Source organism: Lachnellula hyalina (assembly GCF_007821495.1).
Source record: "Lachnellula hyalina strain CBS 185.66 chromosome Unknown contig00153, whole genome shotgun sequence".
In the NCBI taxonomy this organism is placed as follows: Eukaryota; Fungi; Ascomycota; class Leotiomycetes; order Helotiales; family Lachnaceae; genus Lachnellula; species Lachnellula hyalina.
Window position 1 is genome coordinate 55011 of NW_022157267.1, and position 20519 is coordinate 75529.

The 20519-nt window shown below is 47.9% G+C and overlaps 9 protein-coding genes across 9 annotated transcripts; 3 read left to right on the forward strand and 6 right to left on the reverse strand.

Annotated features, from left to right (window-relative positions):
• Positions 1–499: 499 nt before the first annotated feature.
• On the reverse strand, positions 500–1214 carry LHYA1_G008041 (uncharacterized protein; the record flags this gene model as incomplete). The annotated part of the gene is made up of 2 exons (XM_031152962.1): positions 500–880; positions 1011–1214. The coding sequence occupies 2 exons, from the start codon at positions 1212–1214 to the stop codon at positions 500–502; spliced, it is 585 nt and encodes a 194-aa protein (XP_031002744.1).
• A 961-nt stretch (positions 1215–2175) lies between these two features.
• Positions 2176–3542, reverse strand: APO1_1 (Aromatic peroxygenase; the record flags this gene model as incomplete). The annotated part of the gene is made up of 3 exons (XM_031152963.1): positions 2176–2986; positions 3037–3236; positions 3294–3542. The coding sequence occupies 3 exons, from the start codon at positions 3540–3542 to the stop codon at positions 2176–2178; spliced, it is 1260 nt and encodes a 419-aa protein (XP_031002745.1).
• A 2439-nt stretch (positions 3543–5981) lies between these two features.
• Positions 5982–7231, reverse strand: LHYA1_G008043 (putative nitronate monooxygenase; the record flags this gene model as incomplete). Its single annotated transcript, XM_031152964.1, has 4 exons — positions 5982–6128; positions 6182–6827; positions 6899–7160; positions 7219–7231. 4 exons carry the CDS (start codon positions 7229–7231, stop codon positions 5982–5984), a joined length of 1068 nt encoding a protein of 355 aa, XP_031002746.1.
• Positions 7232–7667: 436 nt separating this feature from the next.
• fol1_1 (Folic acid synthesis protein) lies at positions 7668–9420 on the forward strand (the record flags this gene model as incomplete). Its single annotated transcript, XM_031152965.1, has 3 exons — positions 7668–8051; positions 8165–8373; positions 8424–9420. Coding segments are annotated over 3 exons (1590 nt in total), but the record flags the coding sequence as incomplete, so codon positions are not given.
• A 530-nt stretch (positions 9421–9950) lies between these two features.
• TOK1_0 (Outward-rectifier potassium channel) lies at positions 9951–12627 on the reverse strand (the record flags this gene model as incomplete). Its single annotated transcript, XM_031152966.1, has 3 exons — positions 9951–10271; positions 10347–12393; positions 12455–12627. Coding segments are annotated over 3 exons (2541 nt in total), but the record flags the coding sequence as incomplete, so codon positions are not given.
• An 818-nt stretch (positions 12628–13445) lies between these two features.
• Positions 13446–14985, reverse strand: TMS1 (Membrane protein; the record flags this gene model as incomplete). The annotated part of the gene is made up of 3 exons (XM_031152967.1): positions 13446–14748; positions 14806–14885; positions 14935–14985. The coding sequence occupies 3 exons, from the start codon at positions 14983–14985 to the stop codon at positions 13446–13448; spliced, it is 1434 nt and encodes a 477-aa protein (XP_031002742.1).
• Positions 14986–15487: 502 nt separating this feature from the next.
• Positions 15488–17294, forward strand: YMR155W (uncharacterized protein; the record flags this gene model as incomplete). The annotated part of the gene is made up of 5 exons (XM_031152968.1): positions 15488–15568; positions 15617–15688; positions 15741–16576; positions 16623–16756; positions 16804–17294. 5 exons carry the CDS (start codon positions 15488–15490, stop codon positions 17292–17294), a joined length of 1614 nt encoding a protein of 537 aa, XP_031002749.1.
• A 606-nt stretch (positions 17295–17900) lies between these two features.
• On the reverse strand, positions 17901–18947 carry vlmA (Fatty acid hydroxylase; the record flags this gene model as incomplete). The annotated part of the gene is made up of 1 exon (XM_031152969.1): positions 17901–18947. The coding sequence occupies one exon, from the start codon at positions 18945–18947 to the stop codon at positions 17901–17903; it is 1047 nt and encodes a 348-aa protein (XP_031002747.1).
• Positions 18948–19735: 788 nt separating this feature from the next.
• On the forward strand, positions 19736–20483 carry LHYA1_G008049 (uncharacterized protein; the record flags this gene model as incomplete). The annotated part of the gene is made up of 2 exons (XM_031152970.1): positions 19736–20033; positions 20182–20483. Coding segments are annotated over 2 exons (600 nt in total), but the record flags the coding sequence as incomplete, so codon positions are not given.
• Between the last annotated feature and the right edge of the window lie 36 nt (positions 20484–20519).

A 20519-nucleotide genomic window follows, 5' to 3' on the forward strand; every position in this document is an offset into this window, starting at 1 on the left:
TTTTTATCGACAACGTGGGTGGATACAATTTCCAGAACTCCGTCTTTCTTTTTGAATCGAAATTACAAAACAGAAGGGCTTAAATGTACCCATCATCCTTTTCGCGAAGTTTTTCAAAAAGATCATTGGCTAATGTCTTGTCTCACCCTTGAAAAGCGGGAGGCATGGTAAGAGAACTGCCAGTCCCTTCAAACTCTTTCCATTCTTCAATGTTATAGTTAGTTTCTTTATCGAAGACGTGGTTTTACTAGTGGAAGATCCCAATGGACACTGAAGCATGCATACCGTTGAAGTGAAAAGGGGAGGGAACTCTGCTCAATTCAGGACTTTCGTGTGACCATGTTTTCATTATTGCTCGGAATCTGGGTCATTGCGAGCATATCAGACTCCATGGTCAGCTCACAATTCTCGAGGATTAACGAAGGAGGGAGGAAGATTGTGTCGAGCTTCGCAAGCGATGTAGCAATGATAATTGAAGCCGAAAGCAATACAGTCAGCTCTAAATGTCCCTCGCCCGTCCCGGTACTGCACTATTCAAGAACACTTCTAGCGGTGCATCATCGCCATTCGTTATTTTCATGCACAACTTCTCAGCGGCACTCTCCATTTGATCTGCTGTGTTCAACTCGTCAACCTTCCACTCCCTTTTCCGAGCTTCATCTGGAAGTTGAGCATGAAAGAGGAATATAAGCGGACTAGACTGCCACAGTCCCACTCGACTTTGTCGAGTTTTTACAAACGCAGCCAACAGGAATCCACAGGCAAGTATGAGCGATAGAGTTGGAAGAGTCAGCCAAGCCCAGCGGACCGTGATGAACTGCTTCTGGACCCATACGTGGCCATTAACTGCCTGATTCGCCGCGATCAACGATGCATTTTGCTGATTAGGGAGTCATTTGCACGCATCTGTGTGGTGATATAGTTCGCCAGCGAATGCATCGCATTTGTGACGTTGGAAGCTTGGTATAGATTGGGTCTGCCATCATACACCCAAAGGATAGCAATAATACTAAGGAGTGATCCGGCTGCGGCCCCGCAACAAGTAATTTACTTGACAAGTCTGCTAATGGATAGAGGTTTTTGAGTGCATGAGAAGCTTTCGCCCCCGTCTTTCCGAATTCCTCATCCGGGTTGCGATTTTCATCCTCTAGGAAATGGTACTGTCCCCATTGCCACGAGTCCCGCTGTCGGAAGAAGTGCGTATTGTTAGCCATATTTAAACGACGTATTATGCAGCCTAAAAACATATACAATCATACAAATGAGATACTCGAATGTGAAGCAGCAAGTTGTACGGACAGCAGTAGAAGTTCGAGTCCCAAAGCTGGAAATCGATTATACGGACAGATGGGCTAAGCTTTATACCTTTGTTGCAATTGGCGATATCTGGTGTGGGATGCATCCATTGTTGACTTGTACCTGGCTCACCAGCGGATGAGGTAATGATTCACCTAGGGCACAGCAGTGGCTTGGAAACAATGCCACAGCCTTATGGCCAAATACGAGGCAGAACCATATGGCTTGAAAAGAAGACGGAACTGACACCCCTCCTCTTTCTCCACCCTCCAACCATAAGGTTCGGAAAGATAGGGGGGTTTAGGGAACGCCCGATTATCAAGCAATGCCCTAGACAAGAGCCTTACATAGCCACGTAGTGAAGATAAGGGTATGTAATCTGGCCCCAAAATCTATTAGCATAATTACAAGACAATATAGAACCCCAACGTCTTGAAAGGAAATCCTTCTCACTATATATAAGTGGAAGTGGAGCACATAAAGGAATTGGACCAACTCTCGAGGGTGTCCTGTATTGGTCTATAGAGAATGTAGTTTGCGGTGGGCGACCGTTGTTTTGCTGGATCAGGAAGGATGTTCTGTGGTCTAATTTGTTTGCTTGAATCATTGAGTAAGTGACAGAAACAAGTCGAAGTAATCGAAAAGTTTCATCCACTAGATCTCCACTCTTATGTGACTTGTGTCATACTGCAGAATGATTGGTATATCTCATATATGTATTATCTCAAGCTTGTATAGTCTCTACATGTTACTCAAAACTCATTATAGAATAGTAAACAACCAGTCATCATAAAATCCTCATAATCAATCTGATACTACCATCTTCCAATTTTGAATTCGTCATCTTCTGCGAGCCTGAAGCGAATCAACTCGCCTCCATTAATAAGTTCCATCAGGCTTCATTTCCGAGTACCCCGGAAACTGATCAAATTGACTCTCGTCAATCTGTGTCAACTGAGGACAAGACAGTCCCGAAATAGCTGTCGAAACAGCTCCAGTCAAGCGGGTCACGGCGCCAAGAATATCAGAGATGACGCCCGAGCCCTTGATCAAATCCGGCGCAGCTTGGGCCAGGAACTGCATACTGAAGCAAGCGAGGTTATTCCCCTGCGTCAGTGTCGCCGCGTTGAAGACCCCCTCCGTGATATCTTCCGGCAGAACCCCCACGAACGAGTTGACCGTTCCGGTGTTCCCGCCCACGGAGAGGAACTTGGGGTATTCGAGAGCTGCAGCAACAGTATCCAGGGCTAGAAGTGGGATGCTGTATTCGTCACCGATAGCGCGCTTGTACCAGTTGTCCGGGATGCGCTCGTTGCCTGGGGTATGTGTGAAGGAGCCGTCGTCATTCTTGGTCATGGAAAAGAAGGACATCAGGACATCTCCGTTGAGGTAGCCTTCTGGGTTTTCCGCGGACTTGTTGCCCATGAATCGGTAGATGAATTCATAAGCGGCCGGGGCGACAAGGACACCCGTGAAAGGGCCGTTGAAGAAGTACGGGTTGTTGTTTAGAGAATAGTCCCATCGGGCCGATCGGAATTCATTCAACACATCTAGAGTATAGCTATCACCATTGGCCTGGCCTCGAGCATAGAGGTCTTCCCACTGGTCCATTTGGAGCTTGTAGTCGTCTCCATTGAGGTACAAGTCACCCCTTGTGGGAGATGCGTCGGATTCGTATTTATTGTGGGATCTAAATTGTTTCAGCAAGGAATCAAATTTTCCCGGAACAGGCTGACATACCCACTGATACCTTGTGGCTCTCCGAGAAGTCCTCCTAGAGAGAGGGCGCTGGGTACAGGTCCTCCGATTGACCAGGATAGACCGTCACCGTCAAGCGTGCCGCCCACAACGGTAAGGAAAGCAGACATGTCTGCGGCCATGCCAAATACGTCAAGTGTGCCTTGGATGAAATCCAAATGACCACCAACACCATTATGAGGCTGCAATAAAGTATTAGAAACGAGACGCTGATCAACACTTGAAAAATACCGACATACCAAATAGCCATGATTTGCCATGGCATTTAATCCAGGACAAGGGCCTCTAACATCGCCAGCATCGAAATCTGGAGGAACAAACGTATGAGCCCCTGTCGTTGAGACATACTGTGCAGCGGCATTGAAGCCTGGAGTAATCCCTAATAGTCTTTTCTCATTCGCTGAAGATCTTTGTAACTGATCTAAGACGGTAGGGAAAGCAACAACGCCTGACGCGAGTGCGCCGAAAGAAAGTATAGTGGGCTTCATTTTACAAGACCAAGAAACTAAGAAGGAAGTATATAACAGCTAAGGTTGGACAATAGCTTTCTGGGGGGAAAGTAAAGGTTACCACGGGTATAGATATACTCTCCATATCGACCTCTAGCCTGCCCGCCATTGGAATGCCGAATGACCTGTTTAGTCTTCAATTTAAAACTCATCGTGAACCGTTCTACAATTTGCGGGGTGAAGCAAGAAGCAAGGTAATATGTTCAAGGATTGTAAAGATCATCAAGCAAACGTGAAGAAGCAGAATGGCGCTGTATACTCCCCAGGCCGAGGAGACGTCTTGAATTCGAGCTCCTAACCAATAAAAAATCAACACACTATTGCCCCTCTTCTGTCACGGACTTATGACCAAGAAGTACAACATCAGTGGCCCGGTCAAAGAAATCTCCGGGTTGGTACTACCTGGGGCTACTTGCCTGTTAAAGCCTGATATAGCGGCGAAAAGCTTCAACATTTCCAAACAAAATCGGAAATCGACTTTCAAGGGCACAATGAATTTCCTTACAGGTGCATTGTGATCAAAAGAAAGGTTACTGTCAATGGATGATTTACGTACAGTACCGCAAATTGGAAACCGAAAAGGACCATATTACGAAAACCTCAAAGTGACACATTCAGCTTGGTCAACAGGCGTGCCGTTCCACCTCTTAGCCTCGGCTTAGTAAATCAAGCAATTCAATTGGAGAATTAAGAGGAGGTGTCACACTTGAGACACATACACTTATGTATCATGATGGGTGAAGGTGTTCAAGTGTAGGCAAGGAGAGCCTCGGCAGAGATAAATAAGTGGGTACTATTAGATCTACTTGATCGTTGAGAGTCATACTAGTTTACGGGTCGTCAAGATACCGCGCATTAGATTAAGCTTAGTTGAGGGGTGTGGCGGAAAGAATGCGGGGAATATCTGACGTCTAGGCATTACCTCAAGTATTTCCTAAAATGGAAGTGTTGCCAAGGACTTTCGACCAGATCAAGGTTTGGAAAGAATGATTGAGATAGAAGCATGACCAATCCAGTTTTAGATAGACCGGTTGCTGTTTCTTGCTGCATGTTTTTTCTCTGTTACAAAGAATCTAGTATAAGCAACCGTGAAAACGTATAGTAACTAATCTATCCATGAAAAAGTAAGAGTGATGTGCGTCGCAAGCAGAGACTGGAAATACAAGAGACATCTCTCGCGTTTACCGTCTCCGCTGTCACAGAACAGCCACACTCAATATATCTATTCCTGTCCTCATTGTGAGACAAAAACTCCGTCACTGGAACATATCCAATCAAACCTACCCTGCCTTGACGTCTCGTCCCATATTGCCTGATATGTGCCTCGGGATTCTTACTTTGAATCTGCTCTGCACCCAATCGTAACATGATCAGCAGTTCCCAGCTTAGCTTTCCCAACCTGAATACTCCCACATGCGCTACCGCCAGATCAATGATTTCCATGGCCACCACCACTCCCGAACATCGTTATCTTAGACATTTCGCACCCGCCATGATTGACCCTGCTCCAAGACCTGTTTCATGCCATTCACTTCGTCGCCATCAGGGGCTGACCCAGTACACAAGCTGCCGTGGGGGTTATCTTCAGCTTCTTAGAACACAATCAACCTTCCGAATCCGCTCCATGTTTTTCGGAGCTTGCCTGAAGTTTCTTTCCGCAGCGGCGAGACAACACACCATGTGAATATCATGACCGCAGGTCGCGAATGGAGAGGGCATCCATGCCCATCTCTTCTCGAAAAATAACGGTCTTTCCGAAACAAATTTCAAAGACTTCGTTCGGCACGGCGAAGCTGGGGCCTCCGATTCTGCCACGAAAATCAAAGACCAAGGTTGCGCCGAGAAGATTGCGTCGCACAGATTTTCCATTCGAGAAATATTGGTATATATATTCTTTCCTATTGTACTGCCTCCACGACTTGATTCATCTATTAAGAAGCTATGTTGCGTAGGCCACTGAACGATGAAACTTTTGACAATTAGGTAAAATAACGAGATTCAGCTTGCCCGAAATCAATATTCCAAGAAAAATAAATCGGACGAGCTCGCAACCTAAAGCTCATGATAATAGGAAATTCGTCGTATGATAGTTGAATATACACACACCACGCACCAGACACCACACTTAGTATATCATACGAACTGCACAGATGAGAACACATCCTGTATTAAGCGACAATCATATATCAAGTCTGCGAACAAGGCTCCTGAAGCAGGTTTTCCATCTTGCTCTCTCTTCTAATAAACAAATGACGAAGCCACCTTGCCAAATCACTCACTTGAGTATGAAGATATAAAGACTCTGTCAAACGGAAATATATTTCATGATAATGCCACCTAGGCACTGAAAATGCAATAACCAGTCTAATATATACACTTTCCAAATGGCCTAAACTCGCTAAATTGACGTATTTCCATCTACAACTTCGCAACCAACTTCTCTCCCTTGTGGATCCATTCCACTGCATCGCCAACCAGCTCATCGACAACAGCTTTGGCGCTCTTCTTCTCGTTGACAACCGCTGCAGCCTTACCCATCAACCAAGGGCGGGCATTGTCCATTGTCTGTCCCATGTTAACATCGTAATCCACATATACTTAAAATGTATGCAACTTACATCATCGTCAATATCATCACCCAAATTTTCAAAGTCGTGCTCCACTGGGATGACACCCTTGCTAGTGAGCTCCTTGATCTCTGCCGCACGGTTCTCCTCCCAGTTGGTAATGTACGCGTTATTCCGTACTCGTAGTGGTCTCCCGGTAAAGATAATGGTTCGGACGTTGTCATCATGGCCTGCAGTACGGACTGCCTCCTGGTGTGCTTTTGGTGCACCGGCTTCATCAGTCAAAATGAATCGAGTTCCAACCCAGACAGCGCTGGCGCCCAACATAAGAGCAGCAGCAACAGTCTGTCCATTATAGATACCACCAGCAGCAACAACCTGAACGGGCTTGCCAGTCATTGGGCTGGTCTTGCCCTTGACAAGTTCTACAACGGCTGGGATTAAAATCGTTGTAGGAACATCACCAGTATGTCCACCTCCCTCACCTCCTTGGGCGCAGATAATGTCAACACCGAGCTCGAGGCATTTCTTAACGTGCTTTGGGTGTCCGATCATGTTCATGTATAGGACACCGGCCTTGTGGAGACGGTCGACAACAGCCTTGGGAGGAACTCCGACGGCGGAGACGAAGAGCTTAGCACCGCTGTCGATGATGATGTCCGTAAGCTCACCAAGTTTTCCTTTCGTGTAATCGTAGCTGCAAAAAAGAGAAATGTAAGCAAATGTGTTGTAATCAAGGGTTTGCCACCTCGGCATGTGAGAGCTTACTTGGTTTTCCGTGCGCTGCCCCCAACTTGTGGGAGGAGCAAGTCGACACCAAAAGGAGCATTCTTGTCTGTTAAATACGACTTCAATTCCGCGATTTGCTCCCGGAGCATATCTGGTGTGTAGCCCACTCCTCCAATGACACCGAGGCCTCCAGCATTTGTGACAGCTGCAGCAAGCTTGGGGCCAGCTGCGACATTCATCCCAGCGAGAAGAACGGGGTGGTTGATCTTGAGGAGGTCAGTGACCGTTGTGCGGAGTTGTTCTGGCATTCTTGTCAGTATGCGTATGCTGAAGAATCAGGACTTGCATGTGATACATACGTGGGGAAGCCATGGTGTTGATGTTGTGTTTGTTTGACGGATATGGTTGTCGTGATTAGCAACAAAGGAGGAGTTGCTTGCAAGAGAATGTGTATGAAAGAGTACCGAACAAGTAATGAAGAAGGACTGAAGGGAATCAAATAGAATGTGTGAGGGGATTTATCAGAAGGAAAGAGGGACTTTCGACTAGCGACTAGCACCGGCAACCATGATCTATCTGGGGAAGTTGCCTCGGCCTTGGCGGAATACGTACCTTAGCCTCCCTCATGTGACTACGTTAGTCTACCTTGCCTTATTGGGACTACTAAGCACACGTGATGTCTGCTGACTAATATGATCTAAAATCATCCTCGTAACTCTACATTATCAATATCAATGAAAGACTTCCAGATTATACTATTTAATATTGGTGGTCAATGAGAAGAATATACCCAAGACCTCATCTTAAGGTGAGAGCCTTGGCATCGAGCTATGTCCGTCCAACACAATCGCCCAGAGGCGGCATCGACAACTTGACCTCCTTGCCCTCGAGGCGGCATGAAAGTTCTCTGGCCCAGGATGTGAAGACTGCAATCTCAAGCTGGACTCAGCATACCCTCCCCAACTCCCAGGTCTTCTCAACCGAGCCGATTGAACTCACACGAGCAGAAGCAGAACCCCACCTAGCATACATTGCCTTTGGGAGTAATATGGGAAACCGGATAGACTGGATCGAGCAAGCATGCAATGAAATGACGAATGCAGGAATCAAGATCTTGAGAACAAGTAGTCTTTGGGAAACAGAGCCTATGTATGTGCCCGATCAAGACAAATTCGCCAATGGTGTTTGCGAAGTGAGTTTTCAGCCCCCATTTCACACACGTGACACGAAGGACTCGATGAACCACGGCCTTCAACTCCAGTCCATAGAGATGTCATTTTCAAATAGATCTGACCATTATGATAGGTTCAAACTGTATTTGGGCCAATCGAGCTTCTAGATACCCTTCAGGGTATCGAGCGCTTTCTTGGCCGAAAAAAGTTGATTGACAAGGGTCCTCGCAACATCGATCTTGATATCTTACTCTACGACGATGAAGTGGTAGACCATGAGAGGTTGAAAATCCCTCACGCACTCATGTTAGAGCGAGAATTCGTATTACGGCCACTCGCAGAGTAAGATGAAGTTTCCCCTTCTCTATCAACTTGATGTTAACCCTTTCTAGGCTCGTTCCAGCAAAGGCTTTAAACCCTGCATCGCCGTGGAAAACCACAGTGGACTATCTAAACGCCCTTCCACCACCCACATCCGAGACGACTACTCTCACTGCTTTGGGAGACTCGCATATACCAATCCGAGCTTTGTCCTCCGAGCGCAAGACTCAGATAATGGCAATCATGAACTTCACACCAGACTCTTTCTCCAATAAAGGTATCGGTTCTCACAACAAAGAACTGATGCTCCCAAACCTCGAAGAGACAGCTAAACTCACCGCTACCCGCGGTGCCACAATCATCGACGTCGGGGGCCAATCAAGCGCGCCAAACAACAAAGAAGTCAAAGCGATAATAGAGATATCTCGAGCCATACCCCCAATCAAATTACTCAAAAAGTCCCCCGATTTCAACGGCTTAATCAGCATCGACACATACCGCGCCTCTGTCGCCGAAGCAGCCGTAAACGCAGGCGCCGATATCATCAACGACATCTCCGCCGGGGCCATGGACCCCGACATGCTCCCCCTCATGGCACGGCTAGGAAAAACCGTCATCCTCATGCACATGCGCGGCACCCCCACCACCATGCAGCAAAGTATCTACACCACCTACTCGCCCGACGGTCTAATCCCCAGCATCGCCACCGAGCTCCTAGCCCGCGTGCAAGAAGCAGAAGCAGCGGGCATCCGTCGCTGGCGCATAATCCTAGACCCAGGAATCGGATTCGCGAAGTCGAATTTGCACGCGGTGGAGATACTGCGTCGCTTGGATGAGCTGCGTGACTGGCCTGGCTTGCAAGGGTTGCCGTGGCTCGTGGGCGCGAGTAGGAAGCGGTTTATAGGCACCCTGACCGATGTGAGGAATCCTAAAGATAGGGTTTGGGGAACTGCTGCTGCGGTGGCGGCTGCTATACAGGGGGGTGCGGATATTGTAAGGGTGCATGATGTTGGGCAGATGGCGAAAGTGGCTAAGGTGGCTGATGCAATATGGAGAGTGCGATCTTAATAGAAGTACGCGGTCTCATCGCTTTGTATATTTCGGTAATATACAAGCTATGATCTTCGGATGAGCATTCCAAACTGAAAAATGACCAAACCATTGCCTCATTTAATAGACATTTTCTCTAGCATATGCAGCATCATCAGCAAAGCTATCCATCCGTATAGCGACACCACCCATCCGACCCATTACCAGAACCAGTCTCTCTCTTCTTACTAATAGCAATACTATTACCGTGCTCAAGAACCAGTTATTGTAGAATATTTATTGTTATTGTTATATCGTGTCTAGTCCGAAAATATACGGAGGTACGTTCCCCTAATAGGGCATCCTGTATTCCATATCCCTAGTATCATAGTTCTCCCCTGGCCCAAAATCCATATACCAAAACCCAAAACTCACTAAAACGCCAACCGTAAACACCTCACATACCCCTGCCCGTCCCATCATCAATTAGCCTTGAACGCCCAATCTCTAACCTCGCGTCCCGGTGTCCCAATCTCTAACTCCTTCCGCGGTTCCTTTCCTACTTACTCAAGCATAGTAATCTCATCTCCATCATTTACAGCAGTCCCGCTACTCTCACCGCTGCCGCTAGTACTGGGAAGCTGCCTATTGATATTAATGATCCTCTCTGGTTCTTTATCTTTATATTTGTTTCGCTCGCGGGCCTTGTTTAGAGGCAAGACTTCGATATCGCCCGAAGGACCACGGGACAGGACCGGACTATTAGTGTTTGGGTGACGGCGCCCGGGATGTGCGGGGTATTCGGGATGATCGTAATGGTTTTCGTCGCCGTGGCCATGATGGTGGTGAGAGTCTTTATTGTCGACTTGAAGTGTGAGTTGTTTTGCCTTCTAATCAAAACAATCAGTCCGCTAGAATCTAATTTGGAGACGGTGGATGAGTGAACAGGGCAGAAGGGAACATACCGCCGCCTGCTTCCTGGTATACCTGTTTAAACTCTCACAAAGCCTATCGAGCACCCACTCACTCTCCGTAACATCTGCCAGCATCGGGCTATCCTCTCCAATCCAATCCCACTCCACGAGCCCTTCTTCATCTTCCTCGCGCTCCACTTCCTGTGGCGACATGCTGCTAAACTTGATCAGCCGCGTGAACTCAACCCATTCCTCATAAGTATATCTCTTCGCATGATCAACGCGCAAATCATTCGCCGTGCGTTTAATAGCGAGTGCGAGTTTTCTCGCTAACTCATGTTCGGTGGCTTCTGGTCGTTCCTCTGCTAGGTTTTCCAGCGTGAGGGGATTATTGCCGTGCCCGTTTCCTTCAAGTGTAGATTCCTCATCCGGATTCTGTAGCTCAAAACCATGTTCAACCCTCTTCTTCGCCTGCCGCTCTTTCGTCTTCCGCTCCAACCACGAACGAAGCTTAGGGTGACTTTCGAGAAAATCACGCCAAATTCCCTCTTTCGGCATCACCGTCCAATCTGCAACCGTGAAAGTGCCACGGTTGATTGCAGACACGACAGTATCGCCCATGTCGGAGATAAGGATTGTCATGGTGGGGATAGCAATGAGTGACCAGACGACGAAAAATGGTTTCCCGGCATTGGATTTGGGGCTGAAGTCGCCGTAGCCAATGGTAAGAAGGGAGACGTAGCAGAAATACAAAGATTCGAAATAGGACATGTTTTGAATGCGGCGTTCAGCCACCATAAAGACCACCGCGCCTACGCACCAGAGGATACTAAATGCCAATGCAGACATGCTAAGGGCGAAATACTGCTCGAACTTGTGGGTACGTGCTTGTATGTCCCTCATAGCATCGAAACGATCCTTTTCCTCTTTCAGCATAAGTAATTTCTCTCGTTTATATGCGCGTCGCGATTGAGGACCTCTTCCTGCTGCTCGCTGTTGCATTTTCGCGTCGCGACTGAGAGCCGGTTGCGATTTGTGCCTTCTGCCTGCACCGCCGCGCCCACCACCTCCTGTGGGTTTCTTTTTTTCATGAAAGGTAATACTACGCCCGTGGATGTCAAAATGACCATATTGCTCGAGAGACTCCCGTCTATTCTTCAGGGAGGCAACAGATGATGACCTCCGGGTGAGAGCAAAAGAAGACCGCCGGACATCTAAGACTGGATCTCTGCGGGGAGGCAAGCCGAGTCGCTCCCGAAGCTCTTTCTCACTCGTGACTGAGCGGCCATACGTTTTCTGCCTCTCTTTGAGTTGATGCTTCCTGATAACTTTATCTTTGGACATCCCTAATGTGAATTTCCGGATACTGTTGATCATGAGACCCAGGAATATGATACCCCCAACCGAATAAGGGAAGACTAATCCCCTACCAGCATTGTTGTTGCCAACGAAATCACCGAAGCCAACAGTCAGCACAGTGACGTCGCAGAAATAAAGGGCATCGGCATAGTTCCACCCGCAGACTTTAGAAAAGACAGCAGCGCCTCCGGCAAGCCAGAAGAAAAACATCATGGTCTGCAATATAAGCGTCCGTTGGTCATCATCTAGTTCAAAATGCTGAGGATAATGCCCTAAGAAGTACCCCAGCATGTTGACCATCAGAATCATCGAGCCAATTAGATATAGCGAGGCAGCAATAATAGCGTGCCAGAAGCCCTGAGAATACGTTTCTCCTGGCCTAACGGGCGGTACATATTTATTCATAGCCACAATAATACTAATCAGAATGCCCGTAGCCATGTACCAGCTTATAATTGTAGCGGGAAGCGCAATGATATATCGAACACGTCTTGTGAAGTTCAGCAGAAGGCAGAAGTTGCCGAAATATCCAAGGCCTAGGGATACGGCATTCAGAACAATCTCCCAGTGTGGATCGGGTATATCTATGCCAGCATCATCCGTTCCTTCGGGTAGCTGACCGTTGTCTGGGAGGGTGACCCGCCATTTGGACACTAGGGCTGCGATGGATAGAACGTTGGCTAAGGGCCCAAGTGTTGCAGCTAGGAGGGGAATGGCGGTTGATGCAAACCACCAGTCTCTATAAATGAGTTGTCAGCCTTCGCTCTCCTTCAAAGCAATGTAGGTACAGGAGAACCCACTGAGGTAAATCATCCGTCTTCCCCCTCAACTTGAACCTCCCAACCCGAGTTATCGGATCTTCTCTCTCTAGTGTATTCGAACTGCTCGTACTCCTGTTGATATCATCTGTGAAGCGGCTCGTCAAAGCATTGTCGTCGCTCCGTTCTGTCGCCACTCCCGAGTTTTCCGCCATTGTGGTTATTGTCCTTGAGCGCCCTGGCTTTGTCGATTCCAGACTGCGAATCTATGCATCATGAACCTGGCCAGCACACCCGGTTCCAATGCCTAGGTATTTTACTGGATCGAAGAGAGTGGGTTCTGCAGTGTAATTATTGAGTTTGTTGTGTAGATACTCGATTCAGTCTCCTGGTAGCTGCTCCAAAAAAATCCCGCTGGACTCTTTATTCACGGATGACAGACGAAAACATATATTACTAAATGGGGAAAATATGGACCATGTATATATGTACAGAAGAAGGAATGAGAGTGCAGACAGAAGATTGCGGAGCGCGCGAGTGATGTACAAGCCACAAAAAGCTGGTTGGAAGCTTCTGCGTAACCACCCGAGCCACCGATGCGGGCCATCGGTCAAGCTTCGTGCCTTCCCTGCAGCATCCCTGTAAATGTGGGTGAAATAAGCTTCGTACTCCGTTACTCCGTGCCACATGATATGCTCTACCTACAAGCATACGTAGGTAGGTAATATGAGATCTCCCCACTTTTACTATACACGATCTCAATTTCTACCACAGTAACGTAAAGAAAGCACAGCTGAGATATATACTTAGTGGCGCTCTGTGGTTAGTTTGTGGAGATAGGCGTTAGAGCGGAAGATAGGCGCATATTAGATCAGTCACCTGCAAAGTTTGCAAGAGGAGATATCGAGACCATGTCTTATTCATATCCATATGCAATGCAACTCGGCCCAGAAAGCCCATCATAACTCCATGCCTGAACAAATACAGTAACAATTAAAGTACACTAATCAATAGAAAACGTTTTCTGATCCGCTTATTCGAATCTGTCGGGAAGCACAATAGGTGCCACAAGGGTCCAGGTGTAGATACCGTAACAAACCCAAGCGCTAACAATCTTGACCCAACTGGCCCAGTATGTCCTTCCAACAGGTGCAAAGTCGTTTCCGTCCTTTGTCGATTCCTCAATGTTCATGGTAAGGAGTGTGGCGACCCAGGTAGTCGCCAAGAAGAAGATTATATGGAAAAGTGCGTAGCTGTACTGTGTCGAACTTCTCTCGTCGTCTTTCGCGGTGTTACCGCTGTCGCTTTCATCATCGTCATCGTCCAAAAGGGCATCTGCTGGAAGACTTCCTTCCTCAACAGCTTGGCGGAGAGCCGCCGCGCGCATTTCACGGCGGCTGTCTGGTTGCTGGGTGACCAAGTCATGCTCATCATCTTCTGGCAGTCTGATGCTCTTGCCCTTGCCCCCAAGAGCAACTCCTTGCGTAGCAGCTCTGGTCGTGGTATAGGCGACTGTGAACATGGTGACAATAGCACCAATGATAATCGAGGTGGTTCTTGTACCCTGCGCACGAATGAGAGGGTTGCAGTTCTTATCATCTGGCTCCATAGACACAGCGGACATGGTCAGATAGGTGCAGTAGACTGCGACCATTGCGGATTGTGCAAGGCCAGCTTTCTGGTTGTACTCCTGGATGGCAGGATGAACGGAGACCGCCGAGACAATGATGAGGAGTATCAAGTTGATTGAGATAGCAGCTTGGTTCATAGAACAGTCATGGCCGGCGAAGAAGTAGTACTGGACGATTGTCATAGCCAACGAAGCAGCGTACATTCCCAGCGTTGATCCAATCAAGATTCCTCTCCAGGCCCGAGAATCAGTTGCATCAATCTGCTCAAGACAGTACTCCGCCCATGTATGCGCCAGGTCGACAAGGAGGATCAGGCCGAGTAGTAAAAAGAGCGTAGCCCCAATAAGAGCGATATAGTTTCCCCAGACCATGAAAAACGCTTCGGGTATCAGGAACGAGACGACGATTAAAGCCAACCAGGCGATAATTTTAGGGCCCCAGAATCCATTCTGTATGGCAGCTCGAGGATTCTTGGAAGAGTTGACTCCTAACAATAGGACGGCCATTATCATGTGGAAGACGCCGAGCGCAAAGTTGATGCGGTGTATTGCGACCCATCCATAGCAGTCCCCATCAGGACACTTGATCTCCATATAATCCAGGGTCAAATGCTGTAGTTTCTTGATGGCCCATGGCGTGAGCATAATCCATGATAGTATCGAGTTGACGAGGAGGATGAGGGCATATGCGATACGAGTGGCAACGCTAGGCAGTAGTCAGTATGAGGGTAAGATGTATGTATATGCCTGTATAACTACTAACCTATTCCCACATTTACCACAAGCACTACATACTGCTGAGCAAGTAGCTGCACCGCAACAGCTTGCTCCGAATGTCAAGAGCTGGGGGATGTCAGTGGCTAGTAACAGCTGAGTTGTGAAGAGGACTTACTGTGCCTACGCTGGGTATGGCTAACAATGGGATTGATAGTAGAGCACCCATAATGTTGGATATTGTCTGATAGAGATGCGCAATGAATGCTTCAGAGCAAGGCAAGGTGGTGTTTAGCAGTTAGTTTGCTGTTGATGGTGGAGGCGATGCGGCTGCGTAGTTATTGAGGTTTACGCTAGGCCGTGAATGGTAAATGCCGATTTTCCGCGATCATCCTATCCCTACCCTACCGAGCCGAGCCTACTACCATTACCCTTACTTACCCGATAAGCAGATAACGGAATGCTAGGATCCTCTGAATATTATGGAGTATGGCGACGCATCGTCACATTGTCACCTCCACTTACTCCTTCTTGTTCCACACACATCGTTCAACCAACCTTCTTCATCTTCAGCTCCCTCCTGTGCACCATCAGAATCTCCCAAACCGAGTGGCGATGGCTTTTCAATCTTGAGGAATCCAGCTCCACATCCACTCCATCCGCAATGATCAAGAACTGAAACGGACACCTCGACTACATTCCAATCCCACCCTTCCCTTCCAGCTATCATCATGTCGGACAGGTCGCACCTCACCGCGAGGATTGTCTCGAGTATTGCAGCAACCTGTATCTCGTTGGCCTGCGGAACCAATGTATGTTCGCTCACTTTGACTTGCAGCAGCTAGTTCTGACAATATCAGTATGTGTATTCGGCATGGGGTCCTCAATTCGCCGAGAAGCTCAAGCTCTCGTCAACCCAGCAGAACATGATTGTAAGAGCATCCCCCCCCACCCCAGTTATTGATCATTCACTGACATAGATAGGGATTGTCTGCCAACCTGGGCATGTATTCGCTGGGAATACCTATTGGCATGTTGGTCGACGCAAAAGGACCACGAATTGCTACTATGGTGGGCGCCGTCCTACTCGCCGCGGGCTACTTTCCCCTACACCAAGCATACGATAGAGGATTCGAATCTATGCCAGTACCAATACTGTGCATGTTCTCATACTTTACCGGTCTGGGCGGTTGTGCAGCTTTTGCTGCTGCAGTCAAGACATCTGCGTTGAACTGGCCTCACCATCGAGGGACGGCTACAGGGTTTCCCCTGGCGGCATTCGGTTTAAGTGCCTTTTTCTTCTCGATGTTCAAGCAGTTTGTAATGCCAGGAAGTACTGGAGACTTTCTCTTTCTATTGGCCTGTGGAACTTTTGGGCTGGTATTTGTCTCTTTCTTCTTCCTCCGGGTACTACCACACTCTCATTACAGCGCCGTTCCGTCAGGCAATCGATTACACAAAACAAAGTCGGAGGATAGCAAGCACCGACGAGAGCACGCATTAGAGCCAGAACCAGGTACGTCCAAATTTGTAGTAGAGCACCTCGACCAAGGAGACGCCCTAAATCAACATCACGTAGAAGTCGAAGCACCTGACGAGGACTTGAACCCCACATCCGAAACAGACGAGACTTCCTCCTTGATGTCCAAATCCTCCTCCTCCTCAGTCCGTGGTGATGGCGTGGTATCTGAAGAAATTTTTATTAAGGATCATGCCCATCGTGTAGATATTCGGGGTCTTCAAATGCTTTCCATGCTCGAGTTTTGGCAATTATTCTCATTGATGGGAATTCTCACGGGAATTGGCCTGATGACTATAAAGTAAGTTATGTCCATCTATTCATGATATCTCGTTAACTTGTGATAGCAATATTGGCAACGATGCCAACGCCCTATGGCGCCACTACGATGATTCTGTGACCGACGACTTTGTTCAGAAGCGTCAGGCGATGCACGTCTCCATTCTCTCTGTCTGTAGTTTTATCGGACGTCTTCTCAGTGGTACGAAGCCCCCGCTTCTTGTTACAAATCAAGCTGACCACTTATAGGCGTTGGGTCCGACTTCCTTCACAAAGTCCTCCGCGCTTCTCGACTATGGTGCCTAACCCTCGCCGCCGTCGTCTTCCTCATCGCTCAATTCGCGGCGCTTAACATCACAAACCCTCACCAACTAGTCATCGTCTCATCTTTCACTGGGTTAGCATACGGCTTCCTCTTTGGCTGCTTCCCATCCCTCGTCGCTGAAGCCTTTGGCATACATGGAATGTCCACAAACTGGGGATGCATGACGCTAAGTCCCGTCATAAGCGGGAATGTTTTTAATTTGTTTTACGGAATGGTATACGATCATCACAGCATCGTTAACAAAGATGGGGAACGCGTGTGTACTGAGGGATTGGCGTGTTATCGCAGTGCCTATCTTGTTACTGTGGCAGCGTGTGTGCTTGGACTTGCTATAAGCTTGTGGAGTATTAGGTATACCCACATTGCCCGCATACAAGAAGAGAAGTTGAGAGAGTTGGAGGAGCGGGAAGAATGAAAGAATGATTACTTTCGCTCCTTAGGAAATGGCATGCGGGTTTTCAACAATTTAGAAATTGATTTACGGGAAGTAGGCATAGACTAGGTTGAAAGGCGTTACTAGACGAGATAGAGTTTTCTTTGGACCTTGTTTCAAAGCGTAAGCTACGTACAAACGATACCATTGTTTTTTTTTTTTACTTGATAGCCAGGCCGAATCTCTATCTGCGTTACAAATCCTCACCAGATCAAGTCGCTCTTAGCATTTCACTTGTCTGGCCTCATTAGCCACCTATTCTCCCTAGGCGAGCGCCCCCTATCGTTGTCCCTCCAGACGGACGCGATCAACAAATCTGCCCAAGGTGGTCGTCGCAGAATCGCGAGAACGAGATCCTAGTAGACCTAGATCTACTCTTTGTATGCGCTTTCTTTTGTTTTTCATAACAGCTAGGAGAGTAGGCTGCCACTACCAGCCGTCACTCTCAGAGCAACGAGGGTGCTCTCACGTGCCGCTCAGAACAGTACTCGACGCTGAGTTGAATTAATCTGAACCCCACCACATCGCGGAATACTTCTCCCCCTTCACCAGTTCCAGCTCAAGCGCAAACGCAATTTCCAATCCCAATCACCACATCGGCATACTAACCGTATTCCCATAATCAATCTTATCTTTCGTACTCTCAATCCTCTCCCCCATCGTCCCAAACACCTTATCCCAAACTCTAGTCTGCTTCCCATAATTCCCGCTCTTCTTCCAGCCCCTTCTATGATGCAAATCATGGTCCTCAATCACCAAATCCAGCCCCCACATCCTCAGCAGCCAGTGCAGCGTACTAGGCGGCGTCGAATACAAGCGTAGTCCACTATGTCCGGCCAGTTCCGTGTATATCACGTATTGCTGACATACCCACCACTCGTAGAACCCCATCGGCATGCCGAGCACCCGCATGCTGAAGTACGCGAGCAGTGGGATCCCGGCTATGTCGAAGAACTCTTGCTCGTGGTCTGCGTACAGCGTGAGCAGGGCGTTCGGGTGTTTGGTCAGGTGGTGCGTGCGGTGGTATTTCCACAATCCCTCTACCTCGTGCATAAGTCTATGGTACCAGTAAAACCAGAAATCGAGCACGATTTGGTACAGTCCTATCTCTAAAGGCAGGAATAACCAGTTTATCGATGAGGGGCCGAGAGCGGTATGGTAGGTGAGGATTATGGTGAAGAGCGGCCGGATGGCGGAGGTGATGGATAGGGAGCGCAGGGCTTTCAGCACACTGTGGTCGGGAACTTGGTCGCGCGGATGAGCGTCGCCGTCTAGGAACCCATACATGTGACCCTGACGACGCAGTAGTTGAAGTTCTTTTATGGCGATAGCTTTTAGGGCAATGGTGTAGAAGAAAAACGCTGCTATCGATGAGAAGTTGTGGCCTGTGTAGTAGATATAGATTTGTTGCAGGGCGAGTGGGATGAATGCGTGGACAAGCACCCAGCGCTGGTGGGTCCAATTGGGGACAAAGGGGATCTTGTCGTCTTTGCTGTGCACTGGGATGGGTTTGCCGATGGTGGTAGGGTGAATTCCGAGGACTTCGTACATCCAGTGATGGATTGTCCATTCGGTTTTGTCGCCTTCGCGCCAGGTGGATGTCATGGAGTCTTTGGAGTTACGGGTTGCTTGCATGATAGCTATTATATGTTGGGACTAAGATAAATGGGTTTTCTGGACAGTGGGTGTGAAATACAGAGTACAGTATATGAAGCATATATATATATATATATACATATAAAACACTTTCGTTCCATTAAAACTTTAAAACTTTAACACATGAAAATACCAGTAATCATTCCTCGGCATCCACCCCCGCACTACTTGGACCACTCTCACATTGGCAAAGATTGTCAACGTAATCAAGCTAAAAGCGATTAACAAGTGATTGGGTGAAGGAACGTCATTCCAGCCCATTTTAAGGCAGAAGCTTTTGCAGCTTTGAAGATATACGCAATTGCAATCCAATATGTGCCGACATATGCAACGCGGCAACTATTTCTACTCCTTTGGGAAACCAATATCAGAGTTAAAATCTCTCGCCCAAGCCTTTTCCAACGGGTTCAGCGTGGAGTGGGTCTTTGCCGAGGCGGGGGGTTACGCTGCCCCGCATTTTGACGAATACGATGGCCCCCCTTTTCTACATCTCGTCTAGGTAGCTCTAGGTAACCGTTTTCGTACTCGGTAACAACCTTGGTATGATTTCTGTGCCACTGCCGCATTTACAACCTTACCAGGCTGTTACATAGATAGCTAGGCACGTGTATAATACATTTTCCTTGGTACAGTACATGATAGAATGAGCAAAGAGAATACAATCGCGGGGTAGGTATAACTACTCTCACAAATAAGTGTCTCTCAAGCCGTTTTTAATACATACCTTACATACAACGAACTTCAACCCACCCATTCAAACCCGCAAAATGAACGCAATCACCCAAGCAATCGTCAACAACTCAACCCTAGAGATAACATCCATCAAAATCACAGACGCAACCAAAACTTCCTTCCTCATGTCGCTGGTATGCCAAGTAGCCAACACAGGTCCAATCGGCGCAACCATGACCCCCATGACCCTCTCTATGAGCGGAAACGCTGGATGTTTCGGTACCCTAAACCTCCCCGAGATAAAAACCAGCTCGGCAGGGACAACAATCACGGTTGCTGAGCAAAGAATTGAGATTGTGGATATGGATGCGTTTGTGGCGTTTAATAAATCTAGTATGTACAATTTGTTTAATTACTATATCATATCATATCACATTTATCCCCAATCAAAATCTAATTTGATGTATATCCAACTCAAATCCCTCATCTCGATGAGATGCACGTTAAAGTATTCCAAGCTAATACAGTATCATCCATCTAGTTATGAACGACTCCTCACTAACCCTACATCTCACAAACGGGTCCTCGACCATCAAAGCACTATTCCTCTCTGCCAAAATAACATACGCGAAAGACGTTCACCTAACGGGCATGTCCGGTCCCCTCACAACCATGCTCTCCACAACCATTTCCCCAGCAGGCACATTCACAAACACAATGCAAGTGCAGAACCCCTCCCCCCTAGAAATCGACCTCGGGACCCTGAAGCAAGAACTCCGGAATGCGAAGGGAGAGAGAATAGCTGTGCAGAGGGGGAAATTGTATCTTGGGCGAGGGGAAACGAGGTACGTTATGCAGGGGGAGGTTAGCGGGGGTGGG